Below are 25,904 nucleotides of genomic sequence, written 5' to 3' on the forward strand. Positions count from 1 at the left end.
TCAGTACTCTTCTACGGAGAAGGTCTTCATTCTTTTCAGAATTGTCATTTTCAAGTGCCTCTTGACCACCAAAGATTAGTCTCAGTAGCATATATAAACTATCTGGGACACATGCAATGGCGTCATCCTCACTTACAGAGAAACCTTTATGGCCTGGGGTTTCTATCAACTCTTGACGAATTTTCAGCGCTACATGTACAAGTGATAAGAAACTGTCATCTGTAGGCACATATTGAGGCAATGTTTTCTCACTCTCATCCTCATCCATCATTTCCAACACTGCCGTATTTGCCACCGTATTTGTGTACTTTGTCGGAATTAGTATGGTTTTTCGCTCGGATGAACACCTATCAAGAGGTTGAAAAAAGTTGAAGATGTCACCCAGCTGTGACTGCAACTTTTCACGAAATGTTGCCCTTCTACTGCAGTAAGAGAGTGGAATTGTGGTTGATGATTTTTCACTGAGTACCTTATACCGTTCCCAGACATCATCAAGAAGAAGTACATGTCCTTTATCTGCTGCCCCTTGCAGCTCTTTGCATAGCCATGTCATCGCAAGGTCTGGGTAGTCTGAGTTTTCAGAGTGTTCTTGTATTGCCTTCTTTGTCTTGTCCGTAGATCTGATGAATGCTCTTAAACATGTTAAGTGATATTTTGCCTCAGCTGCAATTAGATCAATCACTCCAGCCAGCCGAACATAAATGTTATGGTCTAAAGACGAAGCTTGAATAATTTGATCACTCAGTTTTGTTGTCATTACTGATCTCAATGGTTTCTTCAAAACATCATTTGTTTAAAACAGCTTAAAGCAACCTTGCAGCAGAAATGAGTGCCCTATAGGCAAAGATAGAAGAATACAAATCACAAACTCTCGGGGGTCCCGCACCAGCTGAGCAATTGAATTGAGTTGAATACGAATGCTAATGGATATCTTACGCTATGAGAGGTACCAAGCTCTTCCATTGGAGAAAGCATTAAGGTCAATTTGGATAACGTGTGCCACTCAGTGTTGGCATATACCATACAAATGAATGAGAATTGTAAACTGAATCCTACTGTTGCAAAATTGTTCATGACTTGTCTAATAAAATGGCATTTTTTCCCCCCAGTGTAAACTCTAAAAACAAATTAATGTTTAGTGGCAAATATGTTGAAGATTAGCCTATAGGCTGTCAATTTATTAAATGATAAGCTGTTTTCCCACAAAAGCAGCGTGTTCAGCTTCGTTAAGCCTCTCCTCCATTGACATCCATTGAAAAAACAGCCTCTCGTCTGCTTACCTGTGTACCAATGTGCTTTTTTTTTGCTAAACTTGAAGGCTTGCCTTAAAGTGGCTTTGATGAAACTTCATGGTTCAGGTAGGTTTTGTAAAACCCAGCAACCTAAACCTCCATTGTGAAGAGAAGAGACGAGGCTCTTGATGAATGTTACAATCAATCCCATCACCTCAAATGAATCTAACAGCCTTCTATTTGGATTTACACAGCTTTAAAGTGACATTACGTCAGAATTAGCCACTATGGCTCCTTGTTGTTTATTAGTCACTTCCCATAGCTCAATATCCATGGTGCTCTTTGAGTGGACGCCCATAGGAGCAGAGTGGAAAAATGTGTTACCCTAAGAAGAGGCTATATTCGCCATGTGAATCATGGGGGCTTGGCATCCGGGGGTGTCCCCTTACACGACATATAAGGGCCAGAGGGCTTGAGTGTTATTGCTTTCTGCAGAGAGGATCTATTCTTAGGCTGTCTGTCCAGGCCATCCGAGCAGGCAAGAACTCTCCTCCTTCTGCTTTTAAGACTTTTTTGACTTATTTTGTCAGTGTAAACAGGGGTGGGATTGAACTATTTGTTATTTCTGATTCATTCTGTGGTATGTTTTTGAGTTGTATTGATAGTGCAGATATATTTTCTCACATCCTGTGTGATGGTCGTATACTGGCATAAGGTAATACAGCTTTTTTTTTTCACTCTATTGCATTTCCTGTCTGTTGTTGTTGTGTTTCAGAGGCTCCTCGGTGCCTGCCCGTACCCGGGTGTTTGGTCATCCCGACTACAGGGAGAAGAACTGAAAGGAAAGAAAGGACTTTACTGATCCGAGAAGAAGCTTTTCGCTTTAAATTCTCTCCGAAATGAGCAATTACACAGTAACCCTGTCAGGACCTGCACCATGGGGCTTCAGGCTGCAGGGAGGCAAAGACTTCAACATGCCCCTGACCATATCCCGGGTGAGACAACAGCTCTTGTAGAAAAATACAAACGATCATGCTTTATTTAAACAAATTCCGGCTTTGATTTTTTTTAAAAAGAGCTCACATCAGAGATTATTTTAACTCGCTAAAACAATGAAAATCACATTCATGTTGGCATTATGTAACAACGTGTTGCATTGGTTATCGTCCAAGCCAAAGCTGGGATTCTCTAACCAGCTATTTTGGCCCTTTGGCTTGAGAGAGTTTAACAGTGGAAACATCTATGAATAGCGTTAGATGAGGCAAGCCTTAAGAAAATGAATCTGTGCATGAGAGGTTAAAAGTGAAAGTTGAGAAGCCTGGATGTACCGTACGCTACTTGTCTAGTTGAATCACATACACAACCGCTAATGCTAATTCGCATAATTTGCCTAAAAAACATGCTGGATATTTGTTTATAACACTGAATTAATCGATCAAATGAAATAAAAAGGAGACTTTAAATTTTCTCATGTAGCCCCAGAAGAAAGGGAATTAAAGGGATGGTTGACGAAAATATTAATTTTTATTTTATTTTTACTCACCCTAATGTCTTTCCAAACCTCTGTGGTTTTCTTATTTTTTTGGAACACAAGAATATTTAACAAAATGTCTGTGTTGTTTTGGACCCCATTTTCTTTCATTAAATGGGTGATAGGTCTAGTTTTTGATAATATCTTCCTTTATATTCTGCAGATGAAAGGATCATATGAGGGTGAATAAAGGATGACAGAATTTTCATATTTGGGTGAACTATCCTTTTAAGTGTAAAAGTAATTTCCTTTCGGATGTCCCTCTGTAGTACCATCTGTCATTTATGCTAAGCAGGAGTTGACGTCATGTTTCGTGGAAAGACACGCAAATTCTTGTTGCTCTCCGATGTTGATTCTCCTTATAGCTTTGGGATAGCTTTTCCTAGAAATCATTTCTTGATGGTAAGCTGTTTTCCATCATTTCCTGCAACCCGACTTCTATGAAAAGAACATTATGAATGACATTGTAGACATTCACGGCACTAAACAAAGAAGCAAAGGGATTGTCCCACCCTTCCAAATTGATCAATAAGGTGCTATTGAAAAAATAGCAACACTTTAACATTAAAATGAAACTAAACAAAACTCTGAATTGTTAATACAACACATAACGAACAGTCGTCTATTCACCAAGTGTGCTCATCCCATGGCACCTGTAGAATCCTCATTGTGTATGGATTCAGTGAAGTTGACAATGACATACAGTACCTTGTCCAAAGGTTTAGAGAGATTATTTTGTCAGAGGATGAGGTGATTTTCAATCTGCTATATGACAAGAAATCGCAATCGCTGTATAATCAGTCACAGGCGGTTCAGGCCAGTTTGTTTGTCTCAGTCCCTTCTTGACACTTGATTGGCCTTCACTTCAATAAGGGGAGAGTCATTACCTCTGTTTGTCAAGGTTGTGGTAGGTCTGACTCCTCATATATTGGGCCATTGTCTGCTAGTAATTACAGACAGGACCATCACACCAAGTAAACATTGTTCGGATTTCATTACTTTTCTAATCAGCATTGTCGGTGGCTCGAGCTTTGACGCTGTAATCAGTGTCAAGTCGTCCATCTGGATATTATAGTCTCTCCTGACCCAGCTGTCACTGAACATGGCAGTAAATTGAAATGTGGAAGGTATATGTGTTTGGATCAGGTCTCAGATGATTGATGGACATTTAACTGCCAGAGGTGACAGTTTATGCATTTCACAATCAAATCTTCCCACATTGTAATAAGAGACCGGCCTCTATCCTAAGCACTGTAAACAATCTACATTGAATCTTAATCCTGGTCCCAAGGCTGATAGAGCTGCTGTCTTTCACAAAGCAGCTCAGTAATTGCTTTTACTGCTTTTGTAATACTTGTTGATTTTCTGTAGTCTTTTTAGACAACGTGTAAAGTGATACGGACGTGATGAAGTTGTGACATTTGAAGACAATGAAGGAGTTGACGATCTAATTTGATACTTTGATTCAGTAAATTATTGCAATCTCATATTTTGTTCTCATATTTGAAAAAGAATCCCCAGGATGTGTGATATTAGTGTCAATAAAGGAGCCGACAAACGGCTCATGCTGGACGGGAGAGTCATTTACAGCAGCTGTTGACAAATGGATTTAGACCTGAGATGCAACCTTTTGAAATATCAAATCACAGACATTCTTCAATTGTCGCTTTTTCGTTTTTCATGCAAGCTACGATCCACCTTTAATTAAGGCATCCTGGCCTTAGTGTTCCAGACATGGATAAATGACAACACTAATATGAAGACCATGCTAAGTGAGTGGCAGTACAATATGAGGTTGTTAATATGGGTGTGTGAATTGATTCTGATGTTGTGGATAGGTGGGAAGAGCTGCCGTATCATTTTCTAATGAAACATTTTAGGCTGTTTTTTTATTTATAAAAAAAACAACAACAACAATAATAAATTATAATAATTCACTTCCATCACTGTCTATTCGCTATTTACCATTTGTCTACTTTTCCTCCTTTTTAACAGTGTATTAAAAGCTCTGTGGCAGCTAATGATAGCACTGACGACCTGCGGGTGCAATGCCTGACTTATGGTCACTGATTTAAGCTTAGCACTGAAGGTCAGACCAGCAGAAATACATGTGAGGGCCATAAATGTGAAAAGCACAGAGACAATAGACACATGAGGTCATCGTGAATTTAAACATTGATTGGAGAGAGTTGCAGGAAGAAACTTAACCAGATGTGGTTAGTCCATTGTAATATTTAATGGCTTGTTTGGTAAAAATTAAACAAGAGGTACAAAAAAAACAAAAACAAAACAGCAAAAAAGAAAAGATAAGATTTCCAATAGAAATTCTAAACAATACATTTCATAAAATTACAATATTTAAATTGTGACTACATGCCCTGACTGACATCTATGAAAAGGTTTTCCTGAGAACACAGTTCAAATGCTTTCATAATAGTTGTCGTTTCTTTTTCTGAATTGGAAACATTTTCATTTAAATTATTCTTGCTTTCATGTTTTTGTCAACCAAAGTATTGCATAAAAAATGCAAAGAGAAACGAGGAACTGCAATTGCAGCAACACGCTCACAGCAATAACTTAAGTCAATTCTGATAAGAGCACACACAAAGTCAACTTGATAATGATGAATTTAAAATTGAGAGATTCTGTCAGTGGCTTTGTAAGCGCCGGACAGCTTTGTGAAGCGGCTGATAGCAGAAAACACTGGCACTAAATGTCCTCAGAGATAATTTCCGTCATTACATTTAGTTGCGCATGGTATGGAAGTCCAGCTTTACAAAGTGCCAATATTATATTCTGTGAAGCACTTCATAAAGTCCATGACAAAGACAGTCTGTGGAGTCATTTGTGATGTAAAATATAAAGTAATTTCACTGCAGATGAATCCTTAAGATGCTATCATCCTTAGTGATGTACCCAAATTGTATTTTTCTTTCTTTCTTTCATTCTCACATTGTGTCTCCTGTGTATTGCAAATAGAACTCATAATAAGTCTGTTCAATTTCACTTTGGCTATTGCTTTGTTAGCCCTTCAAGGTCTCTGACCCTGCTGTTCAGTGCTGTATGACGTCAGGCTACATTATGCTGAGGTCAAGGCCTTCTCGACATAAAGGTGGACAGAGTCAGGGCCTATTATGCATATATATATATGCAATGTGTGCTGGAGCTTAGCAACAAAAATGGAAAAGAAGACTGTCAACAGCCTTCAGAGCCTTGCAAATACCCACAGGTACCACAGATAGTCCAGATCATCACCCCAACCTTTGCTTTTAGTCAGAACAGTCCAGGAAGTGGAAAAAGACCATTAAAGCTGGCATTTACCAAGGGCTGCCTCATAAATCACAATGCCAACAACGACAGGCCCCCATTTCAAAACTAAACATTCTTCTGGCAGACTTCTACCACAGATAAAACAGATGCTGTCACCTATACATACTGGAATAACATCATTAGAGAGTTGCCATCTGGACTGGATTTTTATAAACCGCCCTAATGTATCAAGTGTTTTCATATGGATTTTAGCAGGTCATTGGATTTACTGTCTATTGTCGTGAGAGTGGCAGCTTAGCATCTTAAATGAAATGAACAGCTGTATTTTTGTATTTATTTTGTGCCTGTTATGCAGACTGCCATTGGTTCGTGCAGTTCCCACTGACCAGCCAATAGCGTGCGAGTAATGTAACATTCTCATTTTCCACTAGATATTTTCCTCTACATCTCATTAGCAATTTCGATTTTGGCACGCTCTGCAGCAGCTGACCACTAAGGAGCGAATGTACAGTGACATGACATAACTGCCATATTCAAACTGTGATTTCGCGCTATGGCTGGCGCTGAGCAAAAGATGGACGCGCTCAGTGCTTGTCATACAGTATACCACATAATGTTTATTTTAGGTTTCAGACATTTAAATACATATAATTTATAGTAAAAAAATACATTTATAGTTTGTAAAATACACAATGGTGTCTATGGAAGTAGCAATAACAACGTGTTTTATTCATATCAGATACACAGTCGGCCCTGTTGGCCCAACCCTATTACTGAGAGATGAGTAAATTTTTTTTTTTTTTTTTTCATTTAACATGTAGGCCTACAATTACTGTAGAATATGACCAAACTGACCATACACAATTTTACCATGGTCTCGCAGGCTTTTTTTAACATCACTTTTTATTTGCCTATATTAATAAAATGTATGTATTAATAATAATACAAAATAGTGTATTGAAGCAATTCAAAATATGCTAGTGCACTTTCTTTTATAAATTTGAATTCCGGAAAAAGTGGCTGGTAAAAAATATAAGTGGCTGGTAAAATGGGCAAAGTTAATTTCCCACCCTGCCTGCCTTAGAAAAGAACATTACTGATGTGCATCTTGAGACAAAACAATGGCAGTGACATATTGATATGTCAGTGCAAGCTGTTATCAGTTAAGACAGCTCAAACCTGTATTTTAGTCTAGGACTAGGTTTAAGCCTTGCCTGTGAAACCGGGGGAAAGAAACTAAACAGATTAAAGCATAAACCTGAAATACCCAAGTGAAAATTCTTCAAATTAATAGTTGTATACAGTATTTGCAGTTACTCAAAAACTGTTCAACCCTGAAAATGAATTATTATGGAAAATTGTAAGTTATATTTGTTAAAAACAAAACCTGAAATATGCTAAAACATATTTTCCTCGCTCTCAGAAACTCAGATTATTTGTCAAATCTGTATGCATGTTTATTTTTAACATAATAACCTCTCACTGAAGTGTTGGTCAAGCAGCAGTCTGTTGGCAAAAGTAAAATGTGAATTGAGGGAGGGGGATGATGATTATTATTATTTTATTTTTATCTAGCAGCTCCATGATTGAAGTGTTGGTCAACCAGCAGTCTGTTGGCTTAGTTCACCAAAAAATGAAAATTATGTCATTAATTACTCATGTCGTTCCAAACCCATACGACTTTCATTCATCTTTGGAACACAAATTAAGATTTTTTTAGATGAAATCTGAGAGCTTTCTGTCCCTCCATTGGCAGCTACGCAACTACCACTTTGACGGTTCAAAAAGTTCATAAGGAGATTTTAAAAAACTATTTTTTTTTAAACAGATTGAATTTTTTATTATTATTCACATATAGCCTAAACATTCATCAATGCACACATCAGTTGTGGTAAACGGGAGCTCTAGCATGTTTGCGCATGTCTTACGCAGCATGTTTGAGCTTCTGCAAGAGGTTTGATCTCTCACGTCAAGCAGGTTGAGCTTCTGTTTATGTTCACTGATCAATGTTTATATGAATAAAAGCCTAAATTCAATCCGTTCATCATATAAAGCGATCGAGTCTCTTCAGAGTATTTGGACTAAACCACTCAATTCATATGGATTTGTTTTACAATCTCTTTATTAACTTTTTGAAGTGTCAAAATGGTAGTTGTGTAGCTGTCAATTTAGGGACAGAAAGCTCTCCGATTTCATCAAAAAGATTTGTTTTTGTCATTTTTTTTTTTTTTGTAGTATCCTGACCAGTGATGCATGCGGAAACATGATGCATGTGACCAGTGGGATTTAATGACATAATAGCCAAGGAGAAATATGTCTCTTAACAGTAAAGTCAGGGAAATGCAAGCAATTAAATACAAGCGTAAAAATGCAGTGTGTGAACTCCAAATGGATGTGAATCTTTTCCAATTTATTATTATGTAAATTATTTAATAGCCTACTAATTCTAATTTCCTTGCTGATTTGGAGTTAAGAGCAAAATCATGTCCCAGAAATGTTCTAACTCCTGCCCACCTAAAAAAAAAAAAAAAAAAAAAGTTCATTACAGATTCCAGTTATTTACAGGTAAATCACATGATCAAGTGCTCTTCATGCACCTTCAGAAGTTTTAAGTTGCTTGGCAGTTTGGTATTTACTAGTAGAACATTACATAAAGGAGAGCTCTCTCAGAAACATGTACGTACTGTACTGTACACGTACTGTGTGCGCGTTGAGTAACGGCAGCAGGTGGGACAGAAGGGTTGGTGGCAGGGCCCCAGAATACAGGGTCAAATTGAGGGAGGCAGGGGCATCAACAACAACCTTTATTTTTAACAATTTAATGAGGTGCCTGAAAGAATAGCCACTGACTTATTTCAAATATGGGATTTCAGTCTTCTTCCCCTTGGTTTCTGATCTTTTTCAAATCAGTCCATGTATTTATGTCCCACTGCACTGCTTTTTAAATGTTTTGACTCCTTTTTTATACTGCAGTTAGTCCCAGTGCCTTTTCTGCTACATTGTTACACCAGTAGGTGATGACAGATCACTGATTCAATCAAATGAGTAAATAATTGGTGATTTGGACACTAATGGCTAAATTTTTTTTCCCATCAGTCTATATCTAAAATGATCCCGATTTTTTGCAGAGTTTTGTTAAGTAAAAGTTGTAAACAGTTAATTTTGCTTTTATCAACAGAAAATGACAAACACTTGCCAAACAGGTAAACATTTCGCAAATTAATACATGTTTTGTCTTTTTGAAATGTAGCTTGAGTTGAATGACAGTAGCAGTAGTTTGAGTTGGGATGCAGATGTAAATTTATGTTCATTAACAAAAACAGTAACATCTGTAAAATTGTAACAACCACAAATTTATTTGCTATTCGTTTGCTGTTTAATGTTTCTCATACGCACCAGTCAGAAATGGCGTTTATCAGTACAATAGTCTGAAACATTCATGCTTAGCATTATTGCATAGTGTATAAACATTATATTGAACACTTATCGAACTTTTGTTATAATTTTATGGGGAAACTATCACGATAATAATCATTACTGTTTTATCGCCCGTCCCTATGAGTGCCACTTTTTAAGACCCGTATTAAATTAAAAACTTAAATAGATTGCATTCTTTACATTGCAACCCGTCAATTCAATAGATTCAAAAGAGCATTTTGTGTGAAAGCCGACTTAACTTGTTTCGAATTGTCTACCACGCAAGATGAACTGGATATTAAGCGTAAAAGCAAACATTCCAAATCCATTTGTCATTTTGTCTGAAGGAGCAAGGAGGTATTGTAATTATTTAGTGCATATTACTAGCGTGTGTCAGCTGTATCGCAAAAGGGATCATTACTCAAAGCTTTTCAGTATGGTGAATGGTGTTGCCAAAATACTGAAACAGTCATGTGGTTTTCAGGTGAACAAATCTTCAGAAGTCATACTGTAGATCATGTGATTTTGGCTTAAAAATGAATCAAGCTAAGTATCAGTGCTTTCATGTGAAATGTGTTGTTTTTGTTTTGTTTTGATTTTCTGAGCTTTGGTGTCGAACATCACTACATATGGCCCATGTCCCACTGTCCTTCTAATCACTAAAAGACATTTGTTAAGATGTATGTACAAAAGCTAAGCTGCAAATGGATTCATTGGAGGAGACATTGTTTGTGTCGCCATATACTCATCTGCTCAGAATCAACTGCTGCACTTGACAGTGACAAATTATGAATTAAATATGACCGATGTACCATGCAAATGTGTGTGCTGTAGGAAGCAAAATGTGTGAAGATGAATTTGAGATTTCTATAGTTTTTTTTATGTGTATAAAATTCAATCTGTGAATTCATTTGTAATTATTTCATTAATGCCTGGTGTTCTTCCACAGATCACACCAGGGAGCAAGGCATCAAACGGAAACCTCAATCAGGGTGACATCATTACTGCTATAGATGGAGTTAGCACTGAAGGCATGACCCATCTGGATGCCCAAAACAAGATAAAGGCAGCCACCACAAAACTCATCCTCACCATGCAGAGGTAAACCTCAACAGTGATGTGCAGAGGACAACTTGAACACCTTTTGATTATTTCCATGTTTCTGAACACTTCTTTTATTTGCTCCAAACTAAACGTCTCGGGTTAGTTGACTATAAACCCGTTCCCTGAAAAAGCGTGAACGAGATGCTGCGCGAACAGCGCTATGGGGAAGAATGTCTTCGTTTGACCGGTTGTGAACACGTGTGGCAAACACGGCAAAAGAGTTTGGCTTAAATAACCTCTGATGATGACGTCATCGGAATGCGCACATCAGAGGCTTTAAATAGACGTGTGACAGGAGTGTTCATCAGGTCATTTTATCTGAAGAACGTCCTGAACACGCCCTCAGTGCGGCAATGAAACTCAGCATCTCGTTCCCGCTTTTTCAGGGAACAGGGTTACTGTCAAGTAACCCGAGACGTTCCCTTTCAAAAGCTACACTCAATGCTGTGCGAACAGTGTTATGGGGAACGAGAATAACGCAGCTGCACTGGAAGTGTCTGGACCCCTCAAGCACAAACGCCAAGAACGGCCTCAGACATGAGTTTGTGATGTCAACTCAAAAACTTGAGAGCCCGGAGTAACGTGAACATCTAAAATATAGAGTCTAATAAATGTGTGTGGAGAGGACAAGCCTGCCGCATCACATACTTGCTGCAAGGGAGCGCCTCTTGCTAAAGCCCTGGAGTATGCAACCCCCCTAGTAGAATGGGCCCTGACGCCTATAGGCAAAGCTTGACCACGCACCTCATAGGCTAGAGCAATAGCATCCCTCACCCAATGCGACATAGTTTGCTCTGTGGTGGCCACCCCCTGTTACACCCATGAAAATATGCGCCCTTGAGGTCGATCGTGACAAACCAATCTCTGTGTTGAATTTGAGACAATTTTGATTGTCAACATTTTGAATTTGAATGCCCTGAGAGAACGATTCAGACCGTGAAGGTCTAGAATCGGATGCAACCCCCCATCTTTTTTGGAAACCAGAAAATAATAGCTGTAATAACCTGACTGTCTGTCTGGGAGGGGAACATGTTCTATGGCCCCTTTGTCCAGAAGAGTTTGCAGTTCTTGGATTAAGTGATTAATTTCTCAACAAAGTTATCCTTTCTCATAAACTCCAAGAAACACCAACCTTCTGGCCGTGAACCTTAATATTTCTGGTGTTCATAAAATTAAAACTACCTAATGTAGTACACAGGGAGCGCGGTAGATAGTGCTCTGGGGCCCGCGCTCGATTTGATTGCGGGACAGAGAGAGAGAGATAAAGAGAGGATGAGAGAGAGAGAGAAAATGGTCACGTGTGACCATAGAACAGCAAACATCACAGACCATTGAGAGAGCCATCAATCGAAACACCTTAAAACATTAAAACCCGTTAGAGTTTGATATACTTGCAAAAAGGTTCGTTTGTGTGCACGAGCTGTGTCCAGCCTGCACGTGTTCTCGGAGCAGAGTGCGCGCGCTCGTGCTGAGGCGCGCGTGCTTGTTGCCAGAGCAAGCTGTTCGCGGGAGTTTGAAGAAGGCGCCTCTTTGGAAGGGAAGTTGCTGAAGGAATTCAGGCTTCGTTCGTTTGACTCGTAGGTGGAAACGAACACAGTGGAATTTGAAAATTAAACAAAAGACTGAGATAAAGCAAATAAAAGGAGGGAACTCCTGAAGGAGTTCAGGTCCGAAGATTTCACATGATGAGCAGACGAAGGCAGGACGCGAGAGAGGGAGGAGGAAGAGCGTTTTGGCTTTTAAGGAATGTAAGGATACGCCTTTTTCTGGGACAAGAGCGAATCGGATCCTCTGATCTAGAGCGGGAGAATGTTCCTTTGTTGATAAAGACACGCCCACTTTGACTATGTCATGTGAAATTGAATTTAACATTCATATTTAGAAGTATGGTATTTCCTAGAATAAATGCATATTATTGTACCTTGCAGTCAAGATTCAACTCCGTTAGATTTAGAGAATTACAAAGATATGAAACACATCATATTAACATTAATAGGAATACAAAGTTATATTATTATGCATTAGTATAGACATTTAAAGTTCGATTAATGTTACACTAGGACATATATATGCTTTCCTATGGTTTATAAACACATCTTAACACAACAAGGGATATATTTATTACATTTAAGAGTGACTATTTAGCATTCCTTTTCTCTGCAGAAACACGTGGGTGTCTCTGTGTGTGTGTGGAAGGCAGATGTTGGTGTGAGGAATTCTGGGGTGTCACGTTACAAGTCTCTTTGTGTGTGTGTGTGTGTGTGTGTGTGTGTGTAATGGAGAAAGAGACAAAGCTCTCGTCCGGTCACACAATGAATGAAGTGTTCGCGATTCCCTAATTTGACCAGATGACAGTCAATGTTGCTACAACATTTAACATTTAACTGGAAACCGCTGCTGCCCCCCGAAACACCGGAGGTGGTGGGATGGAACAGCGGTGTGGGTGTCGGGAAGGAACTCGTTTTTGCCACATCCTGGGCGCAAAGGCTTCAGGACCTCTTCTTTCTTTATGAGATCAGCGATCTCAGGTCCAGCTTCTTTTTTAATGGTGGAGCGTGGTGAGCCGGTCCCCAGTCCTCATGAGTGCGTGCACTACTCGCCACACTGTTTCTGAACTTCTCGTTTCTGAGGAGCTGGACCTGGTTGGGGCTGGGTGGTCGACAGCCCAACCCTTGGGCATGGCGAGGGAGGAACTTATCAAACGCGTCCTCATGCATTTTAGCCTCCCGGAATCTACTGATGTATGTTATTGACTGATCAATGTTATTGACTGAGTCGACAAATAGACTAGAAGGGGACACGAGGGCATCAACGAGAAAAACTTTATCTCTTGATGCCAGTGAGGTTCAGCCACAGATGTCTCTCCGTAGCGACCATAGCACACATAGAAATCTGATGATGCGCTGCCAGGGGATAGATAGCCCGCAGGCTTATCTTCAACCTGTGCATCATCATATAACCCTGTGCCTTTGCACCAATGATAGTCAAATAAACCGATGTTGCAGGCACAAAGACATGGGAAGAATAGGGCTTATTCCAAAATTTAGTTAGTTCATCATGTAAATCTGAAAAGAAGATGGAGGAATCGCCTCTCTGATGCCTCCATCTGGCCACCCGATAGAAATATGTCGTCTATCTATAGCCTCTAACTTGCGCATTCCAATGACATCATCATCAGAGGTTATTAGCCCCGCCTCCACTCACTCACACCAGCCTAGAGATCCACTCGTTGATGATCACACGTCGACGTGATTGGTTACAAGGTAGTCTGTGACGTCAGAAACACCAGCGATTTCAAACCGCGTTTTTGAGACAGTCTTTGGGTCACTGCAGTTTTAAGGAGAAAATACTCTGCAATGGTGTTGACTTATGACTTTGCACATGGTTTGTCTCAAAGCATATTAAAAACATTACATAAACAACATTAAAAACTTGATTTTCACCACAGGGGGTCTTAAAGGGCTGTTCACACCAAGAACGATTACTATTAGCAACCACACTGATGCACAATAACGTTCTGTTCATAATAAGATCGTGCTGCACTTTTGTCGTCTGTCGCTTTAAATGCTCAAGCTCTTTAAAGCAGGATGTATTCTGATTGGCTCTCAATGTTTTTATCATTTATCAGCTGGAAAAATATTGTATAAGTGATTCCAATGACATCGTTCCTATCTGCCATTATCATTTATAGCTAAGACAATATTGTTACTATTATAGTTAATGTCCTTGGTGTGAACAGGCCTTTAGTCTTTCCATCTGACGAATTCCAATTATGTTTGTAGGTGAATGGGTTTTCTTAAGAGGGCATCTCATTTACTTTGGGATCAGTCAACTCTGGCAAATAAAAGTTCTCTGCAATTGAACAGCTCGTTCATTATGAATAAGCAGTTGAGCTGACACAAACTACAAGTGATGGTTAGCATACAAATATACAGACAGGACAATAGTTTTAAAAACATGTGCCTGTGATAAATCACCTGGGTCTTACGGAGCCATTCAGGTTGCCAGAATGCGTAAATTAAAGGCATTGATGTTTAGGAGGTAGGGGAAATTAAATTCGGAAGGCTTTCCACCTTTTTAATATAGTTTATTAATTTAGTACAGACACCCCAAAGCCTCTATCTGAAAGAAGATTAAGTCCTTTCATGTGGCCGCCTGCACTACAGCAAAGCGAGGAAATGTTACTCACAAAGATACCTTGGCTACCCTGTGACATTTCTTAATGCTGGCTCTAGTGTTCACTTTTATAAGCTGCTACTCCTCTTTCTCCATCTTTCAGCTGTGAGTGATCTTCAGAAACTCAATTCTCCTTATTTATTGACAGCCTTTACATTTATTGGTTGTAGCAGGGTGGAAGTTGCTTTTATATGCATGCAGATGTTAGATATTAGTATTGTTGTTATATGATAAATGTAGACATTTGGCGCATTTGTGGGTAGATAAAAGTGGGTGGGTATATAACAGATTTATCATTGACAGATTTATGTAATTTTGCACCATCTTTTCTTGCTCCTCTCCAATTAAAAGCATCTCAGGAGGAATGACAGGGTGCACGTGTATTTTCCATGGACTTCATTTGATGATGGATTCCAAGAAATTTCTCATGCCTATAGTGACTTGTGAAAATCCCCCCAGTGTTACCGCATACAGCAATGCTGCTGTTGTTAGACAAGAGCACTTACAGTGAGGTCACTCAATGAGTGCTCTTTCTCATTGTTTAAGGATTTTCCTTTTCAAGACCGAAGACGTAGTACTTTCATTGCTTTAAGCATTTTTTGTATTGCTTTATCGGCCACTCTACAAAACTGGAACGTGACATTATTTCAGTTCCTGACCACATTGATTATAGCCCTCGTGTCTCTCATTTAAGGAAAATTGTGTCTTTGAGAGATAATATTTGTGAAGTGATGTGCTGCTCAATGTGATTGTTGATCAATTAAGTGTTGTTGTTTTTCTTTTACATTTCTGCCCGATAGACAACCATTTCACATTTGGGGATCTGTAAGATTTTTTTATGTTTTCGAAAAAAAAAAAATCAGTTTAAGGTAACTTTTAATATATTTCAAAATGTAATTTATTCCAAAGTTGCATTTTCATTATCATTACTCCAATCTTCAATGTTACATGATCCTTCAGAAATCATTATAATATGCTGATTTAGTGTTCAAGAAACATTTATTGCTATAATCAATGTTGAAACAGATGTGCTCCTTATTACCAGACAGTGTTTTCAGTATTCTTTGATGAACAGAAAGTAGAAATATTTTGTAACAATGTAAATGTCTTTATCACTTTTGTCATCTTACTGACCCAAATTCAGGTAAGATACATAATAGCTTTTACTATAGGAGTCGAATAATCAATCCGTGTTTATTTATTTTTTGCTCAAATCTTCTTAAATATAGTTCTGACTCACTATAAGTATAAGTAAAGTGACAGTGAAAGCCCGATGTTTTGCATTATTGACCTTTGCTTTTGAATTCTGTTCTCTTCCCAGGTCGAGACGTCCTGGTCCTGTACCCACAGCCACTCCAAGAATGGACTCACCCATGCCAGTTATCCCTCACCAGAAGGTAAAGTCTAGTTCTCTCCGTCTGAAATGTTCCTCCTTATGCCGAGTATTTTAAACAAATTGGTTTATGTCTGATAGGTGTACCAGTGTGGTGTAAAATACGACTCCAACACACTGATCTTTTTATTGGAGGGGACAACATTTTTGAAGGGAACTCAATGATCGTTTTTGGTTATAGGCGAGCCATTTCTTTATAATCCTTTTAATCAGTCATGGGAGTTTCCAAGCCATATCATAGAGAGGGGAAAAAACATTCTCTGTAAAGCTGACACTTAACTCCCTCTACAGGCATTTCTTGGTCGTGCAAGAATAAGCACATCATATGAAATCCTCATTTGTTTCCCACTGGTCCAATTTTCATTTCCATTATTGTTGCTAGATGAATTCTGTTTGATGTTTTTGTGAGCTTCTTCATGCCTCATTTGCCTCTTTCCTAAACATCTCTTTTTTTTCTACACCTTGCCATTCTGGGCTAATGGTTCATTTGTTGGTCTGATCTAATGGTTTATTTTATGCTAAGGAAACCACGGACACTGAGGAAGGAGAAGATGATGAGAAACCTGTCAAAAAATATGGCATCCTCTTGGCCAAAAAACCTTCCAAAAAGTCTCTTATCCCAAACACTGAGAAGCAACCTCAGGAGAATGTAATTCATTCTCCTGCTAAAAGCCCTGTCCCTACTTATTTATCATTCGGCCAAGGGGCAAAAAACACCCCAAACCAAAGGGGACAGTATAATTCTCCCATAGGCCTGTATTCAGCAGAAACGTTAAGGGAAATGGCCATGCAACAAGACAGTCAAAATGGCCTACAATTGTTGGGGTAGGTAACATTATAGCTAACCCACAAATCTGTATCTTCATGAGCAATTCCACCAAATCTGCTTTAACAAACTAGATGCTAGTACTCACTTTTCACTGACGGGTCACATAGGCTTCATGGCTAGCCTCACCTGTATCCCTGCAGTATTTTTAACAAAACTGTGGCAAAGAGTACTCAGAACATTCCGTCCTTACCTCTGCACATTCTGCTCTGCATGCAGCGGATCAGCTGGGAATGTGCTTGGCAGCAGAGGGACCATTGGTCCATCAGGCACACCTGACTCCCGGCCTGCAACACGAGCAGGGCCTGGCCGAGTCGGATCTATCTATGAATGTTAGCTGTTTCCAAATGACAACAACGGTTATTTTAGTCGTGTCAGAGCTACATCTCCTGCGTTTAGAGGACTGCCAAGCTTGAAGTTGGCTTAAATGATGCCATATTCAAAATGGGGCTTTCATCTTCTTTTAATATGTTGGCATCATTTATTGGCTTCATAAGTCTCCTAAATCGTCTCTGTCCAAAAACACGTGAACAAATTTCCACAGGCCCCAAGCATTGAGCTGAAAATTAAACATGGGTGCAAATGTGTTTGACTCTTTTAATGTGCTCAGAATGTCACAGCTCCTGTAACAGTATATCCAAAATGAATTCCTATACCGAAATGATGCCGTCACACATCCTCTATTTGCAGCTCATAGGAACAGAATTCCCGCTATGTAACATCACGTGCGCAGCTGAGCAGAGCATGTGTGTTCATTGACTGTTCATTTGGTTACTCAAGTGGTCTGATACTGTACGCTACTCTCTAAACTTTGATTATTGTTGTCATGCAACAATACACATATTTGAGTTGTGATTGGTTCAGTGTTATTTTAGTATTATATACTATTATAGTATTTGTGAGAATCTTTACTTGGCTTTTATTGTAATATTTTCAGTTGCCAATACAATATTTCTAAATTTCATGTAGCCTAATTTTTTTAAGCTTAAAGGGACTATTTGTAAGAATTTATTTCATCTTTTTTTTTTGGCAATGTGTGAACAGCTGAAAAAAAAAGAGACCTTCCCTGACTATCATTTTTATGTAAAGGACTTTTACATAAAACCCGAGAAAATCAACAGGATGTGATGTTTATGCATGCTCTTGAGAGTCTATCTTCCATACGTTGACGCATGTAACGAATGCTTAGGATAATGCCGAAAGAGCTATTCTGTTCTGTGTCAGTGTGGCATACAAAGAATATAAATAAATTCAAAACACATAGCCAGATCTATAGGTACAGTCTATAGTCTCAAATTAACTTTATAATTAAACTATCATAATTTTTGTTTTAATAAGCCTACCTCATCTGTCGACATGATGCCGGTAAATTGCAGAGCTGGTGCAAACATCCACATTGCTATGATCAGATGCTTTCTTAACTGCTGCTTTCTCACTGCTGTCATTTTGATGTGTGTTTATTTTTTTATTGAAAGGACAGTGTGCAGCACATGTATATTTACATATTTTATCTAAACGTTGCTCTCAGCAGTGTGAACGGCATCGGGATGTTTGTTAAAAGTATATCACTGCAAAGGTATTTTCCAATTTCTTTTTACTTCTAAGCAAAGAACAAAAAAAGAACTACGCCGTGAGAATATTGGGGTTCGGTCTCTTCTACGTTATGTGTGCACGAGTAAGTTGCTGGCTGCAGTTCACTTAATGGCCACCAGTGTCGCTAATAACAAGGGTTTGAATTCTACATATAGCCCCTTTAAGTTTTTCATCTAATATTTATCATTTATTTTATTTCAACTTTAATTCAGTGAATAAAAGCTACTTTTATTACCTGGATTGGTTATTTTGTTGAATGAGAGGATATTATAGTGTTCTGTGTTTGTCCTGCTGCAGCCAAACTTTTCCAGTCAATCAATATGTTCTAGGAACCAGACTGTAAAAAAAGGAATAAACCAGAATGTCATTGTTTTGAGAAATGTGACCAGTAACCATAATCTACATTATAGCAAAACATTTGACAAGAAATCTGAATATGACTGTTATCATATACTTACCCACAGGTCATTCCAAACCTGTATGCCTTTCTTTCTTCTGCAGAACACAAAAGAAGATATTTTAAAGATTATTGAAGAACTGTTTTGTCCATACAATGAATGTCAGGGATATTTGGACCTGGCCGTTATTAGTTTAACTTTCATGGACTTGTAGTTTGTATTCATCAGTCACATGTGTTCTCTGTCTTTGTTTCCCACCACTCATTTGTTTCCATGGACACTAACCATTCATCTCAGCTGCTCATCATTTAGTTTGTCACCACTGTATATTTAACTTCCTCCTTGTTCACTCTTCAATGGTCGGTTATTATTTGTGTTAGTGCACGCTGTTACGCCCATTGTCTTCTAGTTTAATAGAACCTTGTTTATGTTTTATAATCCTGTCATCCGTCTTCATTTTCTTCAGACCATCTTGTGACAGTGAAAGTCTTTCATTGTGACGGCAAAAAAAAAACGTATTTTGTGTTCCACAGAAGATTACTTGTGGGTGAAATAAGATGACAGAGTTGATTTATTTTTATTTATTTATTTTTTAACTATCACCAATATATTAAAATATATTCAGATTTAAGGTGCAAGTTCTTTAGGCAAAGTGAAGTAGTTTGCATTCTCTGTTAATGATTTTTATTTTATTTTATCCATTATCATGCAACACACTGCCAAATCAAGGCTAACACTGCCTCTTTTGTCTGTCTTTTTTTTCTTTTCTTTTCTTTGTCTATATTCCTCTATGTCATCCCAGGTCATTGCCAACACAGCTGCCAAGTCAGTAACAGATTTTGAATACAAAATCACCAGAGTTGCGTGTCAATCTGTGTGCTCTGAAGCATGACCACATGTATAGTGCTGTGGTTTGCATGCTTACATTTTCAACTCCTGAATGTTCAAAAGCTATTTTGAACGATTTGACATTTCAGATGAAATGTTAAATACTTTTGAGTGAAGTATTTAAACTGGATAAATCTATAGTTTGGTTTTGGTTAAAGTTTTAGTGGTCAATGCATTTTTGCATGATGTTTTGAAATATAATGGGAACTAGGCCTATTGCATGCCATGTCTTTGACATTTTGGATTGAAAGCCCAGATGCTTTAGCTATACAGGATATTGTGCTTTCAGACATGGTATTTTATAAAACAAGAAATTAACAGCTGGTGTAAACAATTCAAACTAAAACTGTAGTATTGTAAAACTCAATGCTGTTTAATGATACAGATGTATTAAGGTAAGTCAAGCATAAATTGTTCTCACTGTCTCTCTCTGTTTTCACTCACAATAATCCACTCTCCTCTGCACTATCGCACCCTGGACACTCCCTCACCTGAACTCTTACAGCCAAGAATATGTTCCCAGCTTCAACCCCATTGCACTGAAAGACTCCGCTTTGTCTACTCACAAGCCTATTGAGGTGAAAGGTCCTGGTGGGAAGGCTACTATCATCCATGCCCAGTACAACACTCCTATTAGTATGTACTCTCAGGATGCTATTATGGATGCCATTGCTGGTCAGGCCCAAGCCAGAGGAAATGAGATGAGGTAGGTCTCTTGTCATATCCAGCACTTTACACTTTACTACACTGATGCTTAAAGGCCCTAAAATTAACATTTAAGCCACACTATATGAATTTCATTGCATTAGAAACAATAACAGCCGTGAAGCAATTATATTTTTAAAGGAATAGTTCACTGGAAATTCTGTCATTATTTGCTAACTTTCATGGACACACTTTTCAATGTAATGAAAGTAAATGACAACTTGGATATCAGGAAAAATAAGTAGCTTATCATTAAAAGTGGTTTACACAACTTTCCACATCTTCTGAAGTCATATGATAGTTTTGTATAGGCCTATTTAGCAATGTTCTGATGAGTATCTCTCGGAAAAAAAGGTACGAAAGCTGTCACTGGGGCTGTACCTTTTCAAAAGGTACACTTTTGTTCCTTTTAGGTACTAATATGTACCATTAAGGTACCAATATGCACCCTTTAGGTACAAAAGTGTACCTTTTAAAAAGATACAGCCCCAGTGACAGGTTTCGTATACCTTTTTTTTTTTAGATCGTTCTTTGAAAATTGGTCTAGGATGCGTTTTTCCCAAAAGCGCCATGAGCCTAAATATATAATTTGATCATTGGTGGTTTCTATGATCTAAAGTGCACAATGCTTTTGAGAAATGCACATCTAAGCGATTTATTCATGATCCGGTTCCCAAAGTTTAATGGCCCATTCTTTACCACACGCCAGAACTAAAACTTAAAGGACGCCTCCATAGAGGGCTACAGTGATGACATAAGGTTGTAGCCCATCATTTTTGTAGTTAGCATCACCCTAGTTCCCTCAACAAAAGCTCAGTTTTCCATTGGCTTTTGTATTATTGCCAAACATAGGCTCTGTGACCTACACCATGGTCGCATGACTTCAAAATCACCACCATCAAGTTACCGACAAATCTTTCAACCTAAAAGTTTGAGTTAGAAGAGTTTACAAGAGCGGGATTATAAATATGAGGCTGTGAAAGCGGACTAGTGAGTAGATAAGTTTACCTGTCGCGATGCCGTTTAATGTCGTGTAAGTAAAAGCGTTGGAAAAAAATAAATCACAAGAGGGTATTACTGATTCATTTTATGTTGTAGAATGTGAAAAAAATCTTGGTTCACCACAGACCTTCTTTCAGGCATTTAACCAAAACCCCATTCAAAAACCCAATTGATTCAGGACGATGGAACAGGAAGTTTTAAAATTCTAATTCGTTTTAGGGTTTTGGCTTACGAAATATGTCATCCCTGCAGCACTCTTAAAATAAGAAAGAATATTCTTGCAATTTGTTATGAGATGTTAGTAAAAGTAAATGTATTTCCCTTAATTTAGCATCTTTTGTTTATAACAGTAAGAGCTCAGTATTGGTCATCTATAGTCTGGGCTGATTTCAGGCTCATGTATATCAACCTCATCTGTGCTTTTCCTCCCTCTTCTGCTTGTAATTGTGTCACTCCATCCACAACCAAACACCTCATCACTCATCCTCGCCTCACCCCCCTCCACCACTCCCCTCCCTCCATGTGACACGACTCTGTCTTGCTCCCTCCCATCATGTGATTGACAGTGGTGATGACGCCGCCGCTGGATCTCCCTTGGCGTAAGTAGCCAACAGTCTATTCAGATCCATCACAGCTGCATTGACTCATCTCACGTTATATTCTCTGTTAAAGGCCGATTGCATAAACACTGAAGTGGACTTTTTTGGTAATTTTTAAATTACCATGTTACACTGTTGGGAAAATGTAAGTAAAGTAAATGGAGCTCAATAAAGAAAAATAAATAATCTTGTATTAAAAACGAATGAAGAAAAAACCTAAAAGCAATGTTCTGAGTATATCTGCCATAACATCTAACATTTTAATTTACCTTCTCCTAATATGGGAACTCTGCATACAGTTTTATCCTAACTCATTCTTGAGTCACTTCCTCCATCACAGATATCGCACTAGGATGGAACTGTAGTTAAAATGCACATCTTCACAAGAAGCATAATGTAAAAAAGTTTGTCAGCAAAATACTGTCCTTTTATTATGATTATTGGAACTGCTATTATGTAATAATTTGTAATTATTTGATGTTTCCAAGTTCAGAGCACACAGAATGACTGATCTTGTTTTCCCCCCTTTTCTCTTTGTTTGGTAGTAGCACACTTCCTATTAAAGACCCTCTTGTGGACAGTGCTTCTCCAGTCTACCAGGCCGTGATCAAACCTGACGATAAGGATCCGGAGATGTCTGAGTGGGCCCGTCGCGCTGCCAACCTGCAGTCCAAGTCCTTCCGAATCCTTGCTCACATCACAGGGACGGAGTATTGTGAGTACAGCCTTTCTTAATCACATCACTGTGTGTACTGGAAATTGGTTTGAACTGGAAGGGATGACATGCTTTAAACGCACTGACATAAGATGACAGCTAGTGTTTATGTGATAAAAATCACTTTATTTTGGAGACTTGGCCTGTAAAGGATGACTCATTTTTTATTTTTTATGTCACAGTGCAAGATCCAGATGAAGAGGCTCTTAGAAAATCAAGGTAATCCATTTTGTCTATATATATATATTTTTTTTTTTGCTATCTTCCCACATCAAAAGAAATACACTTTAGCATACTTAAAAAAAAAATAGAACATATTAAGTAAAATATATATACCTTATGCGCCAGAGAAACAAGCGCGGCCATCTTTAGAATGTTGTGTTTGAAGTTTGAACTTCCGTTTTTGCGGTAGCTCTGCATATTCCTATGGCATCGCTGTCGAAGAGTAACTAGCTGGTGAAGACGTGGATTTACTTGTTGCAGAGAAAGTTATCATGAGCATTGTAATGTTTTAAGTGGATGTCATAACAAATGTCAGAAATACCGGGATGATTTTAAAATGAACGGTTCATTAATTAATCCGTACGATCTTAATTTAAGGAAATACAAACCGGAAGACAGAACATAACCAGTCCAGTGCCAAAAGGGGGCGGGGCTACATACAAATATACACATAGGCTACTTAAGTGCTAAGTAAATGTAATGTTTTCGGACACCTAATTTTCATGATATTTACAAATAAATGAAAATATATTATAGTTAAAATTTATATTACATTGTGTTCCAAATATTTATGACATATCAGTAGAATTTCAGTATAGGCCTACAATAAACATTTAGATTTTAGTTTTTCAAAGAAAGTGTTTGTTTTATATCTCATATATTTTACTTAGATAACTGTCTCAGACAGGTTCGTGAAATAACTTGCCAGGTCTTCTTAGGTAAATGGAAAACCCACTTAAAGAGATTGTTCCACATTATTAAGCAAGTCACAGTTCTCACGCAATATGGGGATGAAGAAAGATATTTCTGAAGATGAAAAGCATGAAATGGTGCAATGTCTTGCAAAAGGCATGAAAACAACTACTATTTAGTGAAAACTGAATGGAGATGATCAAATTATTAAAATATTTGGGAGTGATTTAGAGCACAGAAGAACTTGATCAGCGAAAGTTTCTGTCAGACAAATGAAAGGGCTGCTGTAAAAAAAAATGCCACTGTTAATCAGCAAACGTGTATATTTGAAGCTGCTGGCATCTCTGGAGTCCCAATAATCTCTCCATGCAGGCGGGCAGTGCATAAAGTTGCATTTCAGCCACCCTTACCAAAGCTCACAAAGACAAGTGTGAGCTTTTTATAAAGAGATACTTTTTTATAGCTGTCCTTTTAATTTATTTGAAAATATATAAAATATTTGTTGTTTTCGAGCCCTTTGCAAGACATTGCACCATTTCATGCTTTTCATCTTCAGAAAGATTTTTCTTCCTCTCCTTATTGCGTGAGAACTGTGATTTGCTTAACAATGCAATTTATTTAAGTAGGTTTTCCATTTACCTAAGTAGACCTGGCAAACTATTTCACAAACTTTTTAGGATTAATACCTAAAAAGACATGAGAAATAAAACAAACCAACTCTTTCTTTGAAAAAATAACATCTGAATGTTTAAGATTTACTGAAACCCTAATATGTCACTTGCATATTTATTTGGAACACAGTGCAGATGCAATTCGATTACCGTAAAAGGGATTTTTAACCGATTTTATTTCATAATTTCTATTGTCTTTCTGTTGAAAAGTGTACTGCCGAATGTACTGACAAGCATTTATGGTAACTAAAATATATATTGTAGTTTCTTTTGAAATCTGTATGTCATGTATTAAAAGAGCCTATATTTAAAAGTATAAATATAATATAAAATATAAGCCTCAATTTAGCATATTTAAAATATATTAACTTTAAATATTGAATAACAAATTACAGTTAAACTTATAATCAAGTACTTTGACACACATTTTATGGTTGGACCATATAAAGCCCTTTTGTTCAAGTATAATTATTTATTTATTTTTTACAGGGAGAAATTTGAATCAGAGGTAAAAGGCCCACGATTTGCCAAACTGAAAAACTGGCACCACGGCCTATCTGCACAGATCCTTAACATCCAGGGGTAAATGCCTCCTGATGTTGCTGGATAGAAGTTGAGGCAACAATCAACAAAGAAACCAGAAGACTATGTAAAGTGAGGGTGCAATAGGTATAGATGAGTAGTCTAGTGACTGGAATGTGAGTTCGAGTTATAAATAGTAAGTGAACACACAGAGCTCTTGTGTTTGATGTTCATGTGTCTGTTTGTTTCATGTAACTTTCAGTCACTGAAACATAGTGCATATGCTCAGTTGTCATTTTCTTTTTCATTTTATGTTTCTCTTTTTTTCTCTTTTGGCTGCTCTGTTTATCCTAAATTATTGTTGAATAATGAATTGCCTGAATGAATTTCTGATGTAAAAAAAAACTAACCCTGAGAGAAATGATAAAATTATGTACATCCACTGCAATACTCCACAGCACGTATTGTAATGCAAACCAAATGTACTATTGTTAATGTGAATAAACCATTATTACTATCTATCTATCTATCTATCTATCTATCTATCTATCTATCTATCTATCCTATCTATCTATCTATCTATCTAATTTTTCTAATCTATATATATATATAAATACACAATACACAATAAATATTGTTATAAAATGATCAAAAGACAAAATCAAGTAATAATGTAATACTTCAAACTACTTTAAACTTCTTCAAACTTTCTGGTCCAAACTTTCCCAAGCCAACTTAAAGTTTGTCTCGACGAACTTTTTCATCTAGTTAATTGTAACTGTTAAATTATTATTTAAATAAATAAATGCAGCCTTGGTGAGGATAAGATAATTATTTCAAAAACATTTTTTAAAAATCTTACCGGCTCCAAACCTTTTGACTTATGTATTTATTTTAATGCTCGTTGTTTATCTAAATTCACACCCTATGAAGAGTCTGGCAATATT

The 25,904-nt window shown here is 37.7% G+C and overlaps 1 protein-coding gene across 6 annotated transcripts; it reads left to right on the plus strand.

Moving 5' to 3' along the window:
* The first annotated feature begins 1,675 nt into the window (after window positions 1-1,675).
* On the plus strand, window positions 1,676-25,473 carry ldb3b (LIM domain binding 3b). 6 transcript variants are annotated; one of them, XM_079594823.1, is made up of 10 exons: window positions 1,676-1,770; window positions 2,008-2,227; window positions 10,400-10,551; window positions 16,052-16,127; window positions 19,743-19,765; window positions 20,334-20,534; window positions 22,102-22,134; window positions 22,680-22,849; window positions 23,032-23,068; window positions 24,925-25,473. In XM_079594823.1, exons 2-10 carry the CDS (start codon window positions 2,132-2,134, stop codon window positions 25,019-25,021), a joined length of 885 nt encoding a protein of 294 aa, XP_079450949.1. In that variant the 5' UTR covers window positions 1,676-1,770; window positions 2,008-2,131; the 3' UTR covers window positions 25,022-25,473. The 6 variants fall into 6 exon arrangements, with proteins under 6 accessions (XP_079450949.1, XP_079450951.1, XP_079450953.1 ...); XM_079594825.1 differs by having other exon boundaries at window positions 22,683-22,849; XM_079594822.1 differs by having other exon boundaries at window positions 1,733-1,872.
* The last annotated feature ends 431 nt before the right edge of the window (window positions 25,474-25,904 follow it).

Source organism: Phoxinus phoxinus, assembly GCF_949152265.1.
Source record: "Phoxinus phoxinus genome assembly, chromosome: 21".
Classification (NCBI taxonomy): domain Eukaryota; kingdom Metazoa; phylum Chordata; class Actinopteri; order Cypriniformes; family Leuciscidae; genus Phoxinus; species Phoxinus phoxinus.

Excerpts from the sequence above, each read along its gene's own strand:
- ldb3b (XM_079594823.1), top strand. The coding sequence starts at position 2,132 with ATGAGCAATTACACAGTAACCCTGTCAGGACCTGCACCATGGGGCTTC. Across the intron at positions 20,535-22,101 it reads GCCAGAGGAAATGAGATGAG|TGGTGATGACGCCGCCGCTG; the intron begins GTAGGTCTCTTG and ends TGTGATTGACAG. Across the intron at positions 22,850-23,031 it reads CATCACAGGGACGGAGTATT|TGCAAGATCCAGATGAAGAG; the intron begins GTGAGTACAGCC and ends TTTATGTCACAG.